Source organism: Amborella trichopoda, chromosome 9 (genome assembly GCF_054954075.1).
Source record: "Amborella trichopoda isolate Santa Cruz 75 chromosome 9, AtrichopodaSantaCruz75HAP2 v2.0, whole genome shotgun sequence".
NCBI lineage: Eukaryota > Viridiplantae > Streptophyta > Magnoliopsida > Amborellales > Amborellaceae > Amborella > Amborella trichopoda.
The window spans coordinates 8,055,581-8,073,198 of NC_142344.1; the positions used below are offsets into that span (position 1 = coordinate 8,055,581).

General features: G+C 35.7%; 2 protein-coding genes across 3 annotated transcripts; one reads left to right on the forward strand and one right to left on the reverse strand.

Annotated features, from left to right (window-relative positions):
• Positions 1-2,611: 2,611 nt before the first annotated feature.
• LOC18424125 (Thioredoxin superfamily protein) lies at positions 2,612-7,535 on the forward strand. 2 transcript variants are annotated; one of them, XM_006828719.4, is made up of 4 exons: positions 2,612-2,973; positions 3,806-3,908; positions 6,571-6,726; positions 6,923-7,535. In XM_006828719.4, exons 1-4 carry the CDS (start codon positions 2,693-2,695, stop codon positions 7,127-7,129), a joined length of 747 nt encoding a protein of 248 aa, XP_006828782.1. In that variant the 5' UTR covers positions 2,612-2,692; the 3' UTR covers positions 7,130-7,535. The 2 variants fall into 2 exon arrangements, with proteins under 2 accessions (XP_006828782.1, XP_088703754.1); XM_088847628.1 differs by lacking the exon at positions 6,571-6,726.
• A 2,335-nt stretch (positions 7,536-9,870) lies between these two features.
• LOC18424126 (wall-associated receptor kinase-like 20) lies at positions 9,871-11,831 on the reverse strand. The gene is made up of 4 exons (XM_006828720.4): positions 10,956-11,831; positions 10,544-10,862; positions 10,316-10,374; positions 9,871-10,135 (listed from the first exon to the last, which is right to left on the reverse strand). The coding sequence occupies exons 1-3, from the start codon at positions 11,517-11,519 to the stop codon at positions 10,337-10,339; spliced, it is 921 nt and encodes a 306-aa protein (XP_006828783.1). The 5' UTR covers positions 11,520-11,831; the 3' UTR covers positions 9,871-10,135; positions 10,316-10,336.
• Positions 11,832-17,618: the final 5,787 nt, after the last annotated feature.

A 17,618-nucleotide genomic window follows, 5' to 3' on the forward strand; every position in this document is an offset into this window, starting at 1 on the left:
AAGTTTGTAGATATGCTTGGTTTGAATCATTTTTGGAGTATAAAATTTTATAATTAAATATTAAAATAGGTTAGCAGGCTATCTTAAGAATTTACGATGCCAAAATTGCATCTTATGATAAAGTTTGGAAATGCACCTTACTTTGTATTTATTTTGAAGTTGGAAGAAAGAGGTGGAAGTCATAAGTTATAGAGGTTAATGGTGTTTCATGGGAATTAAGTGAGCAGTATTCTATTGAGAGCTTTGTTTCGTGCAAGGAGGAACTAGGACTCGACCCACGATCCGAGGGGTAGACCTAATATGGGTTCAGGTATGGGTTTGTAATTGAACCCAACGGATTGGGTCCGGGTCAAGTAATATATTTAGGGTCCAATATATGAAATATATTTACATATAGTTAAATATATTGACATTTTAATTTTTGGTTCGCGTCCAGGTCCCACACCATATTTTTAGGACCGGATCCGAGCCTAGCCAGACCCGGACCTGACCCGTTGCTACCCCTTATTTTATCCTTCAGTTCTAAGGCAATCGTGCTTTAAATTAGAAATTCACATTCTCATTTGTTTATCACTTTGATCTCTTATAACTTGGAAGGGGCCATGAATTTCATTCGAAAAGGCGAGACCGTTGTCAAACCCATGGCCAATACTACTGCTAGTTCGAGTTTGAAACGGTGACAAATGGGAATACTCCTACTATCATTCTCTAGTGGAATTGTGGAAGAATATCTTTGCCAAAGTCTACATCTATATTCAATCTCTTTCAAGTCAATTTCTTTTTTTATTTTTGGATAATTTAGTGAGGAAGACAGACCCCTATCTGTTTTTTCATACCTTAGGATGTTCGTTTTTTTTAAAGTGTTGCTAGTAAGATTGAAAACCACAACGTACGTGGTAACTAGGTATAGGGGTACTACCATTACATATTACTCACTCCTTAGATTTCTCAAAGCATGTGGTAGAAATGCACTCAATTTATATTCTATGTAACCTACTGGGTAATAAGATAAGATGGGATATCTATATAATCAGCCAATCTCTAAGGATGTGAATGGGATATATCATGTTTTCTACCATAATAAAAGTCATTAGGGGTTTAGGTATAGAATACACCATTGTTCAAGATGTACACAATAGTCAAGAGCATATCTGCAGACGGTCATAATGGGATTTGCATGCATAATAATGGGTCTCACCATGCCCAATCAGCAATGATTTTTTATATTTATAACACCATTTTGCTGCGAGTATAGAGCTTCATTTCCCCATGGTGAATCACACGTTTCTCTTATAACTTAGAAGTTCAAAGGTCTACTCAAGTCTCCTGTTAGTTTTGAGAAGGGCGGAAAAATGGGGCAGGAAGCCCGGCCCATATTCATTACTTTCCAGTATATATCACGTAAGTCTGATTAATTAGAGCGGTTATTCCAACATCATCATCATCATCATCACAGTCTTATTCCAACTACTTGGAGTCGATTTCACGAATTTTGCTTCACCATTATGTTTTTTCAAGAGCTATATCTTCAATAAGATTGTAAGTCTCCATATATTTTCTCACGATTTCCAGCCATAACATTTTCAGCTTTCTTTTTGCCCATTTAAATCCTTCTACTTGAACCAGATCACACATCCAAAGTGATATAGCCGCCCACCTAAGTATATTTTCCTTTATCTGGACAATTGGATTGGGATATTAACAATGGGAAATTGTTTCATGCAGGTTGGACCACCTTTCTACAATATACGGTCTCAAGTTATAAAGCATCAATCTTAAAGATGAATGCAAATAGGTGATCTATCTAAAAACAATTGAAACTAACATTCCAAATGTTTTTTTCACAAAATAATTATGTATATTTCTTTAAATTTATTTAATTTTTATATTCATGATCTCCATGTTACATATTGCATGTCCTTAAAAATTGGGTTCGAAAAATCCATCTCAAAAATAAATTTTTAAGAATCTCACTTATTTCTACATGGACTCATAGAAACCATGACCATTACCTTGGAAATGAAACTCAAAATGGTGTAGAAGTACTCCCAGTATTTTTGTAAAGGGTGAAGTTTGTATAAGGTGTCAACATTAAACTATTGAAGTAAGGTGCACCTCAAAACTATGCCGAAAATACAATTTTGGTGCCGCAAAGCCTTCTGATATGAAATCCATTGTTGTCCCCAACTATGAAATTTAATTTTTAAAAAATAGTGACGATGAAGCAAACACTTGAAAATCTCGAAAATAAACGGTCATCTAGATAATGTGTTAGAAGATAAACTCTTTTAAGTACCAAAAAATCCTTTTTTTTTCATATATATATATGAATGTCAAGGTCGAGATCAATTTAAAGGTTTTTCAACATGAGAACAACTTTCTAGTGGGTCATTTAGGTGCACCTTATATAAACTTTTTTTTTTAAAATGAATTTACCCGGTAATTGATTTCGTATTTTTTCCTTTTTCTTTTTACATGCTTTTTGCAAATAAATATCTCACATTCAAATAGAATAATATAATCCTCTCTGCAAAAGTCGTTGCCCGTCATTAGTAACTATTTAACGCCTTCCACGAAACTTAAAATTCCTCCTCGCTCTCTCTTATTCTTCGGAGCGGAGAATCTCTCACTGAGCTCGGCGACAATTTCAGAGCAGAGCAGAGCAGAGCTTCATCCAGGCCCAAAAAGACACATGGAGGATCGAAAGATTAGGGTTTCGGCTCTCGTAGTGTCGTGGTTATGGCTCTTTTGCTCATCTATGCTTGTGCTCACAGTTGACTCTCAGGTTCCGATTCCACCAAGGTACGATGGTTTTCTGTATAAGCACAAGTATTTGAGCCTTGACTCCATTATCGTCGAGGCCTTCTTCGATCCCATCTGCCCCGATAGCAGAGACGCATGGCCACCTCTCAAGAAGGCTCTGCATGACTACTCTCACCACGTCTCTCTCATTGTTCACCCATTTGCTCTACCGTAAGTCTCCATTTCATCATCCATATGTATTAATTTACTTCTCTCTTTGATCCCCGTCTCTCTCTCTACTTCTTTTGCAAATTGCATTCATATATTCTGTTTGATGCCCTAAAATAGCGTTTCCATTGCTTAGGTTCTGTAATATTACCTATCTTTTTCATCTATATCTGTGAATTGCCTTTCTCTTTCATTGTCTTTCTGGTTTTCTTTGACTACCTCTTTCTCTTCATCTTTTTCTTTGACTTCATCTATATGAACTCTTTTCAATTCATCCGTACTATATTTAAAGGATAGATAAAATGGTGGATTTCAATGAATTACTTATGAAAAGGAAAAGGTCACATGTAATTGACTAATTGGTGTATTTAGATGTATTACTGTTATTGGTGATCTTACTTCTTTTGGGCTTATCTTGGATTTTGTGTAAAGATTGGTTCTGGAGAAGTAAAAGAATGGTAATTGGAAATGTAAATGAATGGTTTTGATTTAATTGATTAGTTGGGTCTTAGTCATGTTATGGGAATTATGTACTGCAACTTGTATTTTTTGTCTTTCTTGTTATTGCTTCTTTCCTTCTCAATTTGCATGCTGAACTGACTTTGGGGGTGCGAGCATATAATGATCTAATTGACGAATTATGTGTTGAACTAACATGATAACAACATACGGCCTTTATATTATCTTTTCACAGGTTCTAAATGTTTGGAAAGTGTTTCAAAATTTGAATCCATTCCCCAGCCTATTTCTCCGTTGTCAATTTTTTTTTGTTTTGATATGTTAATGTATGAGTACGAAAAACTATTCTCAATCTTATTTGGTTTTGCAATTGCAGATACCACGACAATTCATTTGTTTCTTGCCGTGCATTGCATATTGCGGATACATTGAACTCTTCTACCACATATCCATTGTTGGAGACGTTCTTTAAACATCAGGTTGAAAGTCCGTTCTTGTTGCTGCCTTGTTGGTATCTTCAGTTTATTAAATTCACCTCATATTTCTAGCTTTTCAAGGAATTTTCTTTACTGGCTGTTGTGGTCTATCAAGTCATGCTATATTTAACATGTCTTTTTTTTTGGTACTGTGTTTTTTGAATTTTTGTTTTGCAAATGGACTGTGGCAACGTGTGAGTGAGCGAGCCCCTAGTAGTTGCTCATCTAGTGTTTAATGGAAATGTTTTTGATGTAGCTGTAGCTGAGCCCAAAACTGTGGAGCTGCACCTCATAAACCCATTTTCTTCAAAAGGACCTAAAAAAAGCTCCAAACATTCTCTTCTTCTCAAAAATCAATCTCCTGAAAAAAAAGAAAAAAAAAAGTGGGTATAGAGCCCTAACATGCTCAATTACCAATCCAATCGAAAAATTTTATGGACGGTATATCAATCATAGTTGGAGCTTTTGAGGAGCTCCAAATGCATTTTTTGGATTGGAAAATGATGTGCAGATATTTTTGGAACATTTTTGGGTGCTCATTATATGAGGATGAAGAGCTGCCATGGTTTATGGAGCAGCTGAAGTTGCACCATAAATAGACCCATATTTAAGTAAAATCCTGTAGTGACACTTTTAAAAAGTTTGTTTATTCCATTATTGTAAATGTACCTGTCTCTGTTTCTTCTTGTTCTTCTCTTCTGTTTACTAGTATTATTTTTGATAAACAGATGAAACATGGGTTTTGATCTCCAAAGCCTCCTTTAGCAGAACTGCTATTGTCGTTTGAGCTACTACCAAAGAAATGATTTAGTATTTCTAGAAATGACCACAGAACTTCTCAACACCTTGCGATACAATGTTTCCCCTCATCTTTTGGTTACCTGTTAAGGGTATTTGGGCGTTATGTTGGTTTGATCCTAGTTCCAAATTAGTTATCTCGCATGATTCATCTCCTCTAATATATAAAAGACTGAGTTAGTCTTTGTCTCATACTGGAGAAGTATAGTTTTTCCTGTCTCTCTTGTCAAAGTAAACTGGGTCATGGAAAAATGGAATTCTCTGTCAGAAACATTGAAGCACCAAGGTTATAAACACATTGTTGGGGCGAATCAATAGTGATCCTTTCAAGGAAAGAACGCCAAAGTATTTCCATGTAACCCTATTTTCAATTGACAAATTACAAAATAAAATTTTATCTTTATCAAGTAAAAGCCATATTCTCTGCAAAACCGATGCTGCGACTTTCAATTAGTGACAGTTTTTTAACAGAAACATATTTGTGTTAGAGTTACAACTTTTGCAAGATGACAGTTTTTTTTTTTTTAACAAGGTGATGGATATATCTTTTACTATATTATTGCTTACAAAAGTCCACTTTGTCAAGCTGACATATTGCATGCTTTTTGCAAGACAGTGATTAAAAATTGCTGACTCGGGCTTGGACTCTCCACGGTCACTTCAACCTGGTAGGGTGCTTGATATGCATAACTAATGCTAAAAATCAAGTGAGTCTGCCCCAAGCCAGCGATAGCTTATGTAATATTTATCTGCGATTTGGCTGAGTCAGGTAGTCTGACTCGGCCAAGTTTCCCTCTGACAAGGGCATGGATCCTGCAAGTCAGAGCCCTGGGCCAGGGTTTTAAATGCTGATATGAGGTGTTGACATGAAACCAATGGAAATATGATGTCAACTGAACTGTTAGTTAGCCTCTATATCTTTAAAAGACTTTTTCTGTGCGATATTGATAGCCCTTATATTGTGTTCATATAGTTGGATGCGAGTTGAACACCAACATCTTGAATTAGGGAGCAAAGCCAACTACATCTTACTAGAAGTAGTTGACATGTATTTTACCTGATGTGAAAGCTTAGAGATTATGTTCTTTTTCTTGTTTCTTTCGATCTTGTATGAAAGAATGATTTGCTCCAAGATACAAGACACTATATGGGTGTATGCCCTTGAGTGTTATATGAATTGATTCATAAGTCCTTTATGGTTGGATTGCTTGAGCAAATATCCTCATGGTGACCAAGCACTTATAATTAGCCAACAAGTATTGTGTGTTTATGAAATGATTATAGAGCTCCTAAAGTTCTTGGTGCTTAAGATGACCTGTGTTATTTGTTTGTCAACCAGGACTTTGGCTTAACTATGAGGGACCTGGTTTCCATTGAGAGAGGTTTTGGGTTTGAACCTCTCTTTTGCAAGCCAAGCTGGCCTACCAAATAATAATCTAATGCATTACTTTATGTTTCTAGTAATAAAAAGTATTGACCATATACACATAGAGGACAGGGATTCCAGAACTCTTTGGTGCAACAAACATGCAGTGAATATCATCACTCAGTTGGATTCCTCACTGGTCATCATTTTTCTGTTGGTTTCATGTCAATAAAAAAGGAAAATGTTTTCCTGCCATTGTAGTCTTTGATCTCAGTTTTCTTGTTGGCAACAAATAAATTGTCTAGGATAGGTTCTTCAATATTAGGATGTCCACATCGAGGCGTAAAAGATATTGCCGTAATTGAGCAGATTTTTTCAATAATTACTGAAAAGTATATAAAGTCAACTATCAAAAAGCATAGAAATAACTTAGTTATGATGAGCACATCATCAGGTAGTTGTTTAAATCCTGAATCATCAGGTTCTGGGTATAATTGGCAGGAGAAGTTTTACAACAATCCCACCTTCCATAAGTCCAGAGAATCAATTGTCAAGGAAATAGTGAAGCTTGCAGCTAAGGTCGTGGGGAACTTCTCTGCCCTGGAATCTGGCTTCGAGAACAGCAGCAGTAGGACAAAAGCAATAATTTCCTTTAAGGTGGGAGAGAGTGGTTTTTTTACAATTTTTTTTTCCTGTCTGACTAGCTGGATTCTTTTTCTCTGCCCCCACCCCCCCTCTCTCTCTCTCTCTCTCTCTCTCTCTCTCACTTGTGCTCGTATTATTTTTTCATTGCATGACCTTCGTTCTTATGAACACTGAAGTCCTGGCTTATTTCGGTTGTTTTTTGTGGCAGTATGGGTGTTCGAGAGGAGTAACGGGAACCCCCTTTTTCTTTGTGAATGGGATGCCATTATCAGAGTCTGGTTCCGCTCTCAACTACAGTGATTGGAGACGCACAATTGACCCTTTGCTTGGGGCACATTCTGGGAGGAAGCTTTTGACACCCGTTTCTCCTCTTGATTCAATCAGTACCGAGAATCCAGTCCATGCATATGTATAACACAAAAATGGTGTTTGGCCTCTTGGCTTAGTGGTTTGAGTCCATGAGGTCAAAAGCAAACCACTGTGGTCTTGATTTTGAATTCCATCTCGCCCACTCAAAATGAAATATAAAAAAACTCATAAAAAAGAACATAGAAAATCCAATATTTTTTCAGCTTATTTGGTGATGTGGATAAAAGCGGTACATATTAGCACTTATTGGGTCTATGGCATATATTTATGTTCCACTAATAATGCAGGTTGTAGAGGTATGAATCTGCGATGGTTTGTTTATTTAGTTTGGAGTTACAGTATGATGCATATTGGAATATATGCGTATTGGATTCATGTTGTAATAAACAAGTCCAACATTTTAATGATAATGACTAGGTTTCATGGGGTTGCCTTCGTTTTGATGGAATAAAGAACCTTTGTGAATGAAGCTTATGTTGATGTATATGAAGTTAGATGGTGATTTACATCCAAATTTTTAGCTTAATTCATGTGAACAACAGATGTTTCAATAATTTGAAAGTGGTTGTTGATTACGAAGCTCAAATTAATGTAAGAAATTCAGGTGAGCTGTGTGCATTTAGATCTTCTCTATTCTTATTCTCTCAGTTCTTTTGATCTCGTGAACATTGATACGGGCCGGGAGCAACAGAATTGGTGATTAAAGGGCATTTTTGGTCACTTTGCATATAAGAGGTGCTCTGCATCTTTTGCCGGTGAGGGACAGACCTTGCCCAGTTGACTCGGACCCAACCTTCAATGTCCCTTTCCCAGATCAAGACGGGGACCAGGGGTAGGTCGACCTGTTCTGCACATATCCTTATGGAATAAACCTCAATTATGAGGGCACAAAGAGGTTTATATATTACTCACAAATCAAATATGCTAATGGAATTGTGTGGGAAAGCACTTTCATTATATCCTTCTTGGAATGGGTGCCAAGGCGCATCATCATTGTGACGCTTGTATTCCATTCTTCCCATCTTCCTTTTCAAAAAGGGTGCATGCTCTTCTACTTTTAAGATGTGGGTGTGCCTCTTCTTCTTCCCCTTAAAGCTCCTTTTAACATTTGTATAATATTGTGTGGCAAAAAGGAAGGTGAGGTTGGTTTCTTCCTTGTTTTAAGTAAGGTGGGTTTTCTCTTTCTTTCACTTTCACTTTGTATTCTTGCTTTTACTTGGCTCTAGATGCTTCACGTACCAAGGCAAAACAAAAGGGCTTGGTTCAAGTTGCTCCAGTTCCAAAGCAACGCTTTTAAAAGCTTAATCTTCTTTGGCAAGAAACAACTTTTAAAGGGCTTTCTACTTTATATATATATATATATATATATATATATATATATATATATATATATATATATATATATATATATATTAAAAGAATTGATAGGCACCTTGGTGAACAAATACATTTGGAAATGTATGGAATAAAACTATATATTCCATTTATTGGGTATATGTTCTTTATCAAACACAAAATTAGAAAATTTTTCGTTCATGCAACGAGTGTAAGCTTTAGGATTTGATATGTTACTGTTCATAGCGATTTTAACCTCCTTGCACCAAAAGAAAATGGTCTTATACTGCAGTGGGGAAATGTTATTATAGAGGAAAAATGATGGAATTATCCACCCCACGAAAATGATGGATCCTAGTCTATCGTTTCATATCATGAATAATACCTTAGTCTTATGATTCAATAATGTCCCATCACGATTTAATGGTGTTCGAATAGAAACCAGAAGAACAGTAATGGTAACATCTTAGTACTACATGCGACTTATGTGGTTCTATTCAAGTGCTCTCCTTCCAAAATTTGTCTTTAACATATTTTTTGGATCTATTTAGCATATCAATATTCTCAACCACAGATACATTTTAAATATTGAAGTTAACTTCTCTCTCTCAAAAATATATTTTGAAATTGAAGATGGATGGTTCTAAATATTGTTTTTTGACCTTTTTTGGATCATCCATTTTGAATTTCTTTAAAATAATCCGTTTCTAAAAGTTTTAGATTTTATTTTATTTAGCAGATTCATTATTGTTCTTTCGAGAATGGCTTTAGGCTTGGGTGGGCAGGGTCGTCGATTCATGATTGTGTGTAGCTAAGAATAGGCTCTAGGCTTCCTAGTTGATAATAATAAAAAAAAAGTGAGGTTTATATGGGGGTGTACCTCTAAATTTTAATTGGGAATCTAGTTCGTGTATCATGATAACTTGAAAATCTATTTTTATTCTTAATTATAAATTTAAATTTTTAAAATAACATAAATTTAATATATTTGTAAGCACTTGAAATACTTAAAAATATATGATCCAGATAATTTTACTACAAGATGCACTATCTCCTAAATTTATTATTTTTTTCTTTATATTTATACCTCTCACAGTTAATAATCAAGTTTTCTACCATGAACTTTTGTTAATTTTTTTATAAATTTTGAATCTATCTTATCTTTTTAGAGTAGGGCGTTGGCTTCATTAAGAGATGGCGAACACATAATTTGAAAATTTAAACCACGGATTTGAAGCACCGAATATAGCATGGTCCACAGTTTCCCTCTACTTTTTCTCGCTTGAAGCTTTCCAAGCAAGAGGAGCATTTGTCCAACGGTCAGAAGGGGCATCTTTGGAAGGAAAAGTTTGAGGGCCCACCTCTAATCTTATCGCCACGTGGACCAGACTTACACTATTCCAACACGTGGCAGAATCACATGTCAAGTCAGACTATCCACACCGACAAAAATAAAGACAAAAAAAGAGTTAAAACAAAAAAGATACATCTGCTTTCCCTTCTTACAAATTTTCACAATCACCCTTCAACATTTCTCCAAACCCAAAATGATCCTTATTTTCTCCCAAAATTACTATAACACCCCTCACGTCGCCCATAGATTACTCTGTAAGCAACTAGAGAATATGTACAACACGTGGGGCTCTTATTGTAAAAGTAGAAGCCATTCATGCCATTTTCCTTCTCTCTAGTGTTCCATAGCCGCCATGAAAGCTTCCTAAATAAAAAAAGAAAAATTCATGAATTTCCATGAATGCTCATCTGACCTCTCTCCTCAAAACAAAAAAAATACAACCTTTTCTTCTTCAAAAAAAAAGAAAAAAAGACACCAACATTTGAATTTTAAGGGGAAAAAAAAACAGTAGTTACAAATCCTCTTAAACAAGAAAAAGAATACCATTGTTTTTTTGCTTCTGTGCTATCTACCAGCCGCCATGAAAGCTGCCCAAAAGCTCCCTGTAACCACATGACAAACCCAACTTCATTAAAATCACAAAAACCCAACAAATTACAGTCAAAAGAACACCATTGATATGACAATCAACTCAAAAACCACAACTAAAACAAAACAAAAAAAAAAAAAAAAAAAACTTGTTGTTCTAGAAACACAGCCATGGCATCTTACCAGTCATCACCAACCCAAGAACCGAAGCGCCCCTCCGAAAACCACCACCCCAAAGCCCTTGCTGTGCATAACAATCAGAAGTCGTGTTCACGCCGGTCTTACACACGCACACGAAGCTCACCCTCAGGCTCGTACCTGCATAGCCACAAGCGCCACCACTTCGTTGACAGGCATCACACACAGCCGGCAAGTAGCCGTTGCCAAGCCCGTAGCTGTAGTGGAGGGCCACGCCATAAGACCACCTTGCCGGGTCGGTGGGTGTGTCGCCGAACCCGGCCACTGCAGCATAGCCCTTGCACCCGAGCTGGGTCAGGTTCACCTGGTTACAAATATATGAAAAAATCCAACTGTTGAAAGACTGGCATAGTGAAATTGCAGTTAAGTGTCCTTAAATTCGACAAACGATGAATACCTCATGTGCAGGCCCCAGGTTAATCGGCGCATACACACAACAAGTGGAGGCGGCCTCAGGCGAAAACGGCTGCACACCGAGTGTGGACATCGCCGCGCAGCCGCCCAAAGAACTGCAAATATGCGAGCTCGCCATGTCGCACAAGGATGAACCATCGTGGACCAGTCGGCTCGGGTCGTTGCATGCGAGGAGTGCAAAAACCGAGCCATCGAGCTGAAAGGGCGCGGCCCAATCGAGTGCGAACCCAGAGCTCGACTGCATCGCCATGCAGGTTGACATGCGGGGATCAGATACAAGCATGCGAGATTGAGCATAGTCGATGGAGAGGATGGGATATGACCCGGTGTGTGTCGTGAACAGAAACTGGTTGTTCTTACAGGAAACAGAAGCGGCGAAGCGGGGGTCACCGCATCCTGGGCCGGTGCCGAGGGGGTAGCGCACTGGAAGCGAACCACAGTGGTCTTGGCATGGCCAAGAAGTGGGCGTGGATTCTGAGGCTGAAAAAGGTGTTGCTAAGAGGAAGAGAATTAGGTTTAGGGCTTGGAATGGATGTGGAGCGGCCATGGAAGTAATGGTGGAGGTTTTTTGAATGGCAGTAGCTCCCTCTCAAAGGGCCTATGACTCATGAGAAAATCATATAAACGGTGAAAAGGAAGGCTAAAAAATGCCCCTCATGTTTTCTGGAAATGAAACCAAGAGAAGGTTCTTTGGTTTCTGATGACCAAATCAATTCTATTCTTAGTTAAATGCGAATGTGAAGATAATAAAATGGAATTCAAGATTTTATGCTCCGCCCGGAGCAAAATTAACATTTGGGTAAAAACCCTACTATCAGAGTTTTATTCCAACTATTTCAACACAAGCCAATATTGTTTTGTTATTCAGGATTGTACTTTCAATAAAAATAATAGTAATAGGTCATCATATCTCCTCTCACTAGTTCTATTCGTATCCTATGAGACATTTCTCGTATCTTTTTAGAGCAAAACGTTCCATTGTTATTCAAACAACCTAAATATATTTTCAGACGTTTCTCTTATCTATTTAGAGGAAAACCTTCCATTGTTACTCAAACAACCTAAATAAAAAATAAAAAATTATCTCTTAATATTTTCAAAGTACAGAAAATTATGTCTTTAAAATTGAACACATACCGTTTAATTTTCAGAAGAAAGATGTATAGAAATGCAAAATCTATATTATTCTTCTTAGATAATTGCATAGTAATTTTAAAGACGATCTAAAAACAAGTAAATCGATCTAATTCTCCAACTAAATCCAAGTTGGTATTTTTTGCTGGAGCAAACTACAATTTACTCCCACGGGAGCACAATGCACTCTTACTGGAGCATATAAAGTGTAACCATAAAAAAGAAAAAATATGGAAAGTTTGGGGTGTGGGAACGAGATAAAAGGGCGATGGGCAGCGTGGAATGTGCATCCGAAAGTTTTGTAATCTTTCGGCAAATTGCAGCACCTTGTCGTTTTAGCTCATACACTGAGGGAAATGTCAAAATTATTTTGAATAAAATTTGAATGACACATGGCCAATAACATAATGTCATCAAGAACCCATACTCTATATCCCACTTGGGAGGGCACCCTATATTTCTCAATAATAAAAGGATAAAGTTTATATAAGGTTGCAATCTTAAAATGCAGAAATATATCTCACTTCGGAGCACTATATGCTTTTCTTTTCTCAATAATAAAAGGAAAAAGTTTATATAACGGCTCAATTTAGACTTTACGTGCACCTAAAATATCCAATGTGACAAGGCTGTTTTGAAGTTGAAAAGCCCTCTAATTGTTCATATTGATATCAAGATATATGAATGTTAAAAAAAAAAAGAAAAAAGATTTTGAGTCTTAAAAATAGTGCATCTTACAATATATTATTTGGACTTTTCCATTTTCAAGATTTTCATGGGTTTGTAGATGTACTTGATTTGAACCCTTTTTGAAACCTAAATTTTATGAGGGAAAGTATACAATGAGACCATTTACCTTTGACACAAAGTGGTCACAATAATCTTGACCATTGGATGTGAAGTTGGGTGGCTGCAATCATTCTATTGACAAAGCTCAAATATCAAAAGAGTTTTCTTGAACTTTGTGACACATCCAGGCTATCAAATTTCACATCAAATGGTTGTAAAGAATTGTGACCACCTTGTATCATAAGTAAATAGTCTCATTGTATACAATCTCATTCTTTTATAATTAAATATGAAAATAGATTCTCAAGCTGTCTTAATAACTTTTAAAACTATATTTTATGGTAAATTTTGGTGGTATGAATTGTTTAAGATTGTAACCTTGTGCAAACTACGTCCATAATAAAATGCAACGAAATTAATACCAATATATGAAACGAAATCGGTAGGAAAACTTGCATTGGCTAAGATATATGTCGAGTATAACAAAATTAAATAAACGAGAGAATTCAGCACGAAGATTTCCATCCAGCATTTTCGGACTCGCTTGAGAGAATCAGAGAAATTAGGTTGAAAAATTCCATTATAGTATTTTTGGACTCCGTAAGTCCACTTTGACTCGTCGCCCTAGTGGTAAGCCAAAATGGACTCGGGGGTGCCCTAAAAACCTGAAAAAAAAAAAATTAATACATAAAAGTTAAGAAATACAAAAAATTAGAAAACACCAATATGTTAGTTAATAATATATTTATAGACAACTTTGATAGTTTTTAAGATGATCCGAAAACTTCCATAATTTTTTCATTTTTACAATTTTTAAAAATACTCAAGGTATAAATCAAGTTTCCAATACTCCATCTTTTATAGATTTTTTCCATCTTTTTTGGTATTCTGATGTACTTTATTACCTCTTCTAATTTATTCACATTTTTAACTACTTCTTTTACTGTTTTTTATTTTAACCTTTTGTTCTTTTTTTCTACTTCTTTTTCACAATTTTCTTAGGTGTATATGACTTAGCCGAGTCCACTCGACTCGATCAAGTTCCTCACCTTACCTTGGCCAAGCAATTTTCTAAAAATTGATTCCATCTCTTTTTGGGCGAAAGTAATCTTTGCATAGACCATCAAAATATAAGTAAATAAGTGAAATGCAGAGAGAGCCACGACGGGCCTCAAAAGTCATTCCAACACCCACCGCTCCGCTCCCCACTGCTATCTCGATCACTCTAAATTGATTTGGTTGAGGAATGAATATGGAGGTTTGAAAAATTGGTAACCAGTCTGAGTATCAAGTCCGGTAGGGCATGACTTGCTCCTAACCCCAACGCCAGTCCACTCCTAGCTTACTGTTAAGGCTCGTCCCCAATGCGACCACCTCCATCTGTCTCGGTGGCGTAGCTTTGGAAGAAGCAACGCCACCATCTCCCACCAATTTCTTAAATTCTGGTCATCCCTTTATTTATTCATCACCTGTCTGCCAGTTCACACATTCTTCGTCATCAATGCTCAAGAGGTCTATCGCCTATTGTGATGCCTTTTCTTGAGTATTGGCTCCTCTGCTTCTACCAACTACTCGTTGGATCCTTCAAAAATAAATTATCAAGATTTATTGGGTCATAGCCCCAATGTGTCTCGTGAACTGTGGCTTTTTTGGAGGTTCAAATTGTAGTTTACATAAGCAACCTTCTAAATCTAGATAGAAATCATGTTGTTCCTCCTTTGGGTATGAATCGGTGTTTACAAATTCAGCCAATCAAACTCAGAACTGACCTATTTAAAAAAATAATAAAAAATAACACAAAAAACCAAATATATATATATGAAAAAGTCTATCCAACGTTTATTGGTGAAAATAAATAGTGATTTCGCTTATCTTCATCACTGTTCAATTTCATCGTGCGGTCACGATTATTTGGTAGTATTTTATTTTTCATTTTTTTTCTACAAATCAAAATGATCTGAAATTTGGAAGGTATGTACATCTTACTGAGGCGCATCTAATAAAAATATAAAAACAATTATCTGTAAAAAATCAATTGATCAAAATACCCCTAAACCTTTTAGGGGGTATTTTGGTCAATTTTTTCATGCAAAATATATTTTTTTTCATAATGTTTTAAGATTTCCCTATTTTTGATGAATATATGCTCCAAATTTCAGGCCATTCCGATTTGTAAAAAAAAAATGAAAAATGAAACATTATCGGATAATCGTGACCGCACGATGAATTTTGGACGGTGATAAGAGTAAGTGAAATCACTGTTTATTTTCGTCTATAGGTGTTGTGTAGTGTTTTCCTCTATATATATATATATATATATATAATCCAAAAAAATTGGGGATTTGTTTGTAATGTATTTTTAAGTATATTTTTTATCATTTTTATGAAGATTGGAAAGTGTTTCGGCCATGAATACTTAATTTTATATTTTTCCATCTTTTTTGGAAAATTTTGAAAATATCCTTAGGCACAAATCAGTTTTTAAAATCCATATTTTTTACTACTTTTTTCAATTTCATTTGGATGTATTTTGTTTAATCAAGCTTTAAATATACTTTTTATATTATTTTTTAAATTTTTTTTTAACACTTTTTGGACTGGCTAGGACCAGCCCAATTATACCGATTGAATCAAGTCATTTTACCAGTTACTCGGACAGGCCCATGGCCTGTTTTTGAGGCCAGTTTTCTTATCAAAGTTTCATCATATTTTGGAATTCTAAAAATGACATATTCCATAAGAAATTGGAAAGGTGATCCGGATGAAATTTTAGTTCATTACAAATCTAAAAGACGAAAGGTTCATTATATTTGAATGATCAACTTCAAATCAACTCATTCAAAGAACCACCTAGTGGAGGCTAATAAGGGAGACTAGGGCATATCTGGAGTTGGGGAAAAGAGGGGAACAAGAGAGAGATAAATGGACCGTATTTATAAAAGATTAGGTTGAGTTTCTAATCCAAGTTGGAAGGTGCCAGATACTTAAGGAAAAAGTTAAAAGGATTTTTCTACCATAGTTACCAAGCTATCGCAACCTGATACAACGCACCTAGAGCAGCTGGATGCCGTTGCCATTTGGGAGGAACATCATCCCAATCCCTTCAGGTTGGCTCATATTAATCACACCCACCTTGATCGTTTATAAGGAAGCATTTATTAAATGCATGTCCCAAAAAAAAAACAAAAATGTTGTGTTGCAAAATCAAATTCTATATATTCTTCAAAGAGAAAAGTGATGCTTTACTAGGTGTGTCTTTGACCTTTATAAAATATCATGTGATACCCAAAAAAAAGTTGAGAACATGTTCCCCGAGATGTTGGGATCGAGATCCTTAAATTTCAGGGAGCTGAAAAAGCGATCCAAACAATGGGAAGCATCTAGACATTACAATCCCACACTCTTGATCCTGTTCCCGATCCCAACAACTAAGTTCCAAACTGCAGGAGCTCATGATGCCATTGCGCAATAACGAAGTGTACATCATGAGGGAGAATCTAGAGACCCATAGAAAGTCGTGAAGTACAATAGTCTAAATTGTGATAGCTTCATTGATTGATAGGAGAATAAACTAGATAAATATTATGATAAATTGTCCTTCAAGATAATATTGTTGAGACCAGACTAGTGACTGTACCAACAATGGCATTGGTCTGGTTGGATTCACCAATCGGACCAGTCTAGAAAATTTAAATTTAATGATAATATGAAAGAAAACAAGGAAAAACATGGAGATCATAGATAAAAATGTGGGGAAATTAAAAATAACTATAAAGATTCTAAAAAAAATAAAAATCATTATAAACACTAACAAGGGCACTGGTCTGGTTGGATTCACCGACCAGACCGGTCTAATAAATTAAAGTTCAATGAAAAAAAAAAAGAAAAAAAAAAAGAGGAAAGGATTGGAAATCATAGATAAAAGTGTGGGAAAATTATAAAGATTCTAAAAAAGAAAAGAAAATCATTATAAACAAAAATAACCCATTAAGTGATAATTATATACTCTTAACAATAAAATACGTCAAACAACGATTGCAAACACAAAACAAAAAAGATTATAATGTAATATTAAATCATTAGTCATAAACCACAATCATAACATGCGGTATAAAAACGAGGTACAATGCCTCTTAAGCCCACAACACGCCACAATCCACAGCACAAAGTCCTTAAACATATGTTACATTTGCAATATTACAAAACCCAAGTGACATACACAATTAGTAGGCTACTTCATAAACTTCATTTCAATCTCCTTGCTCATTATTAGGTTCCTTTTTATCGACTTAATCATCATCATATATGCCACCATCAAGAAAAAAGTTTACATCTTACTAATGAATGTTTGCATCCTTGAATATTAGTTAAAATCTAAAACATAAAGATATTGAACTTGAAATTTATCTCCTTGTGGTGCTTCCATCTCCATGGAATTATCTAGTGGGTCGCCAATAGCTTCAAGCCAGATCTCTCTTTCTCAAAGATCCATTCTTCCATAATTATTGATATTCTCCAAATAAATATGGAATATGAGCGATTGTTTCCTCATAGTCTTACATTACATAACATTTCAAATTCCATAAAAATATAAGTAATAACATAGTAAAGACATATAACGGAAAAATAACGTAAGCAAGGGGTCTATTGCTTCTCATTCAAGCTCAGGTTGTATTGCACAAAGACCAAGTCGTTTATTCAAAACCTTTATTAAGGTCTCTAT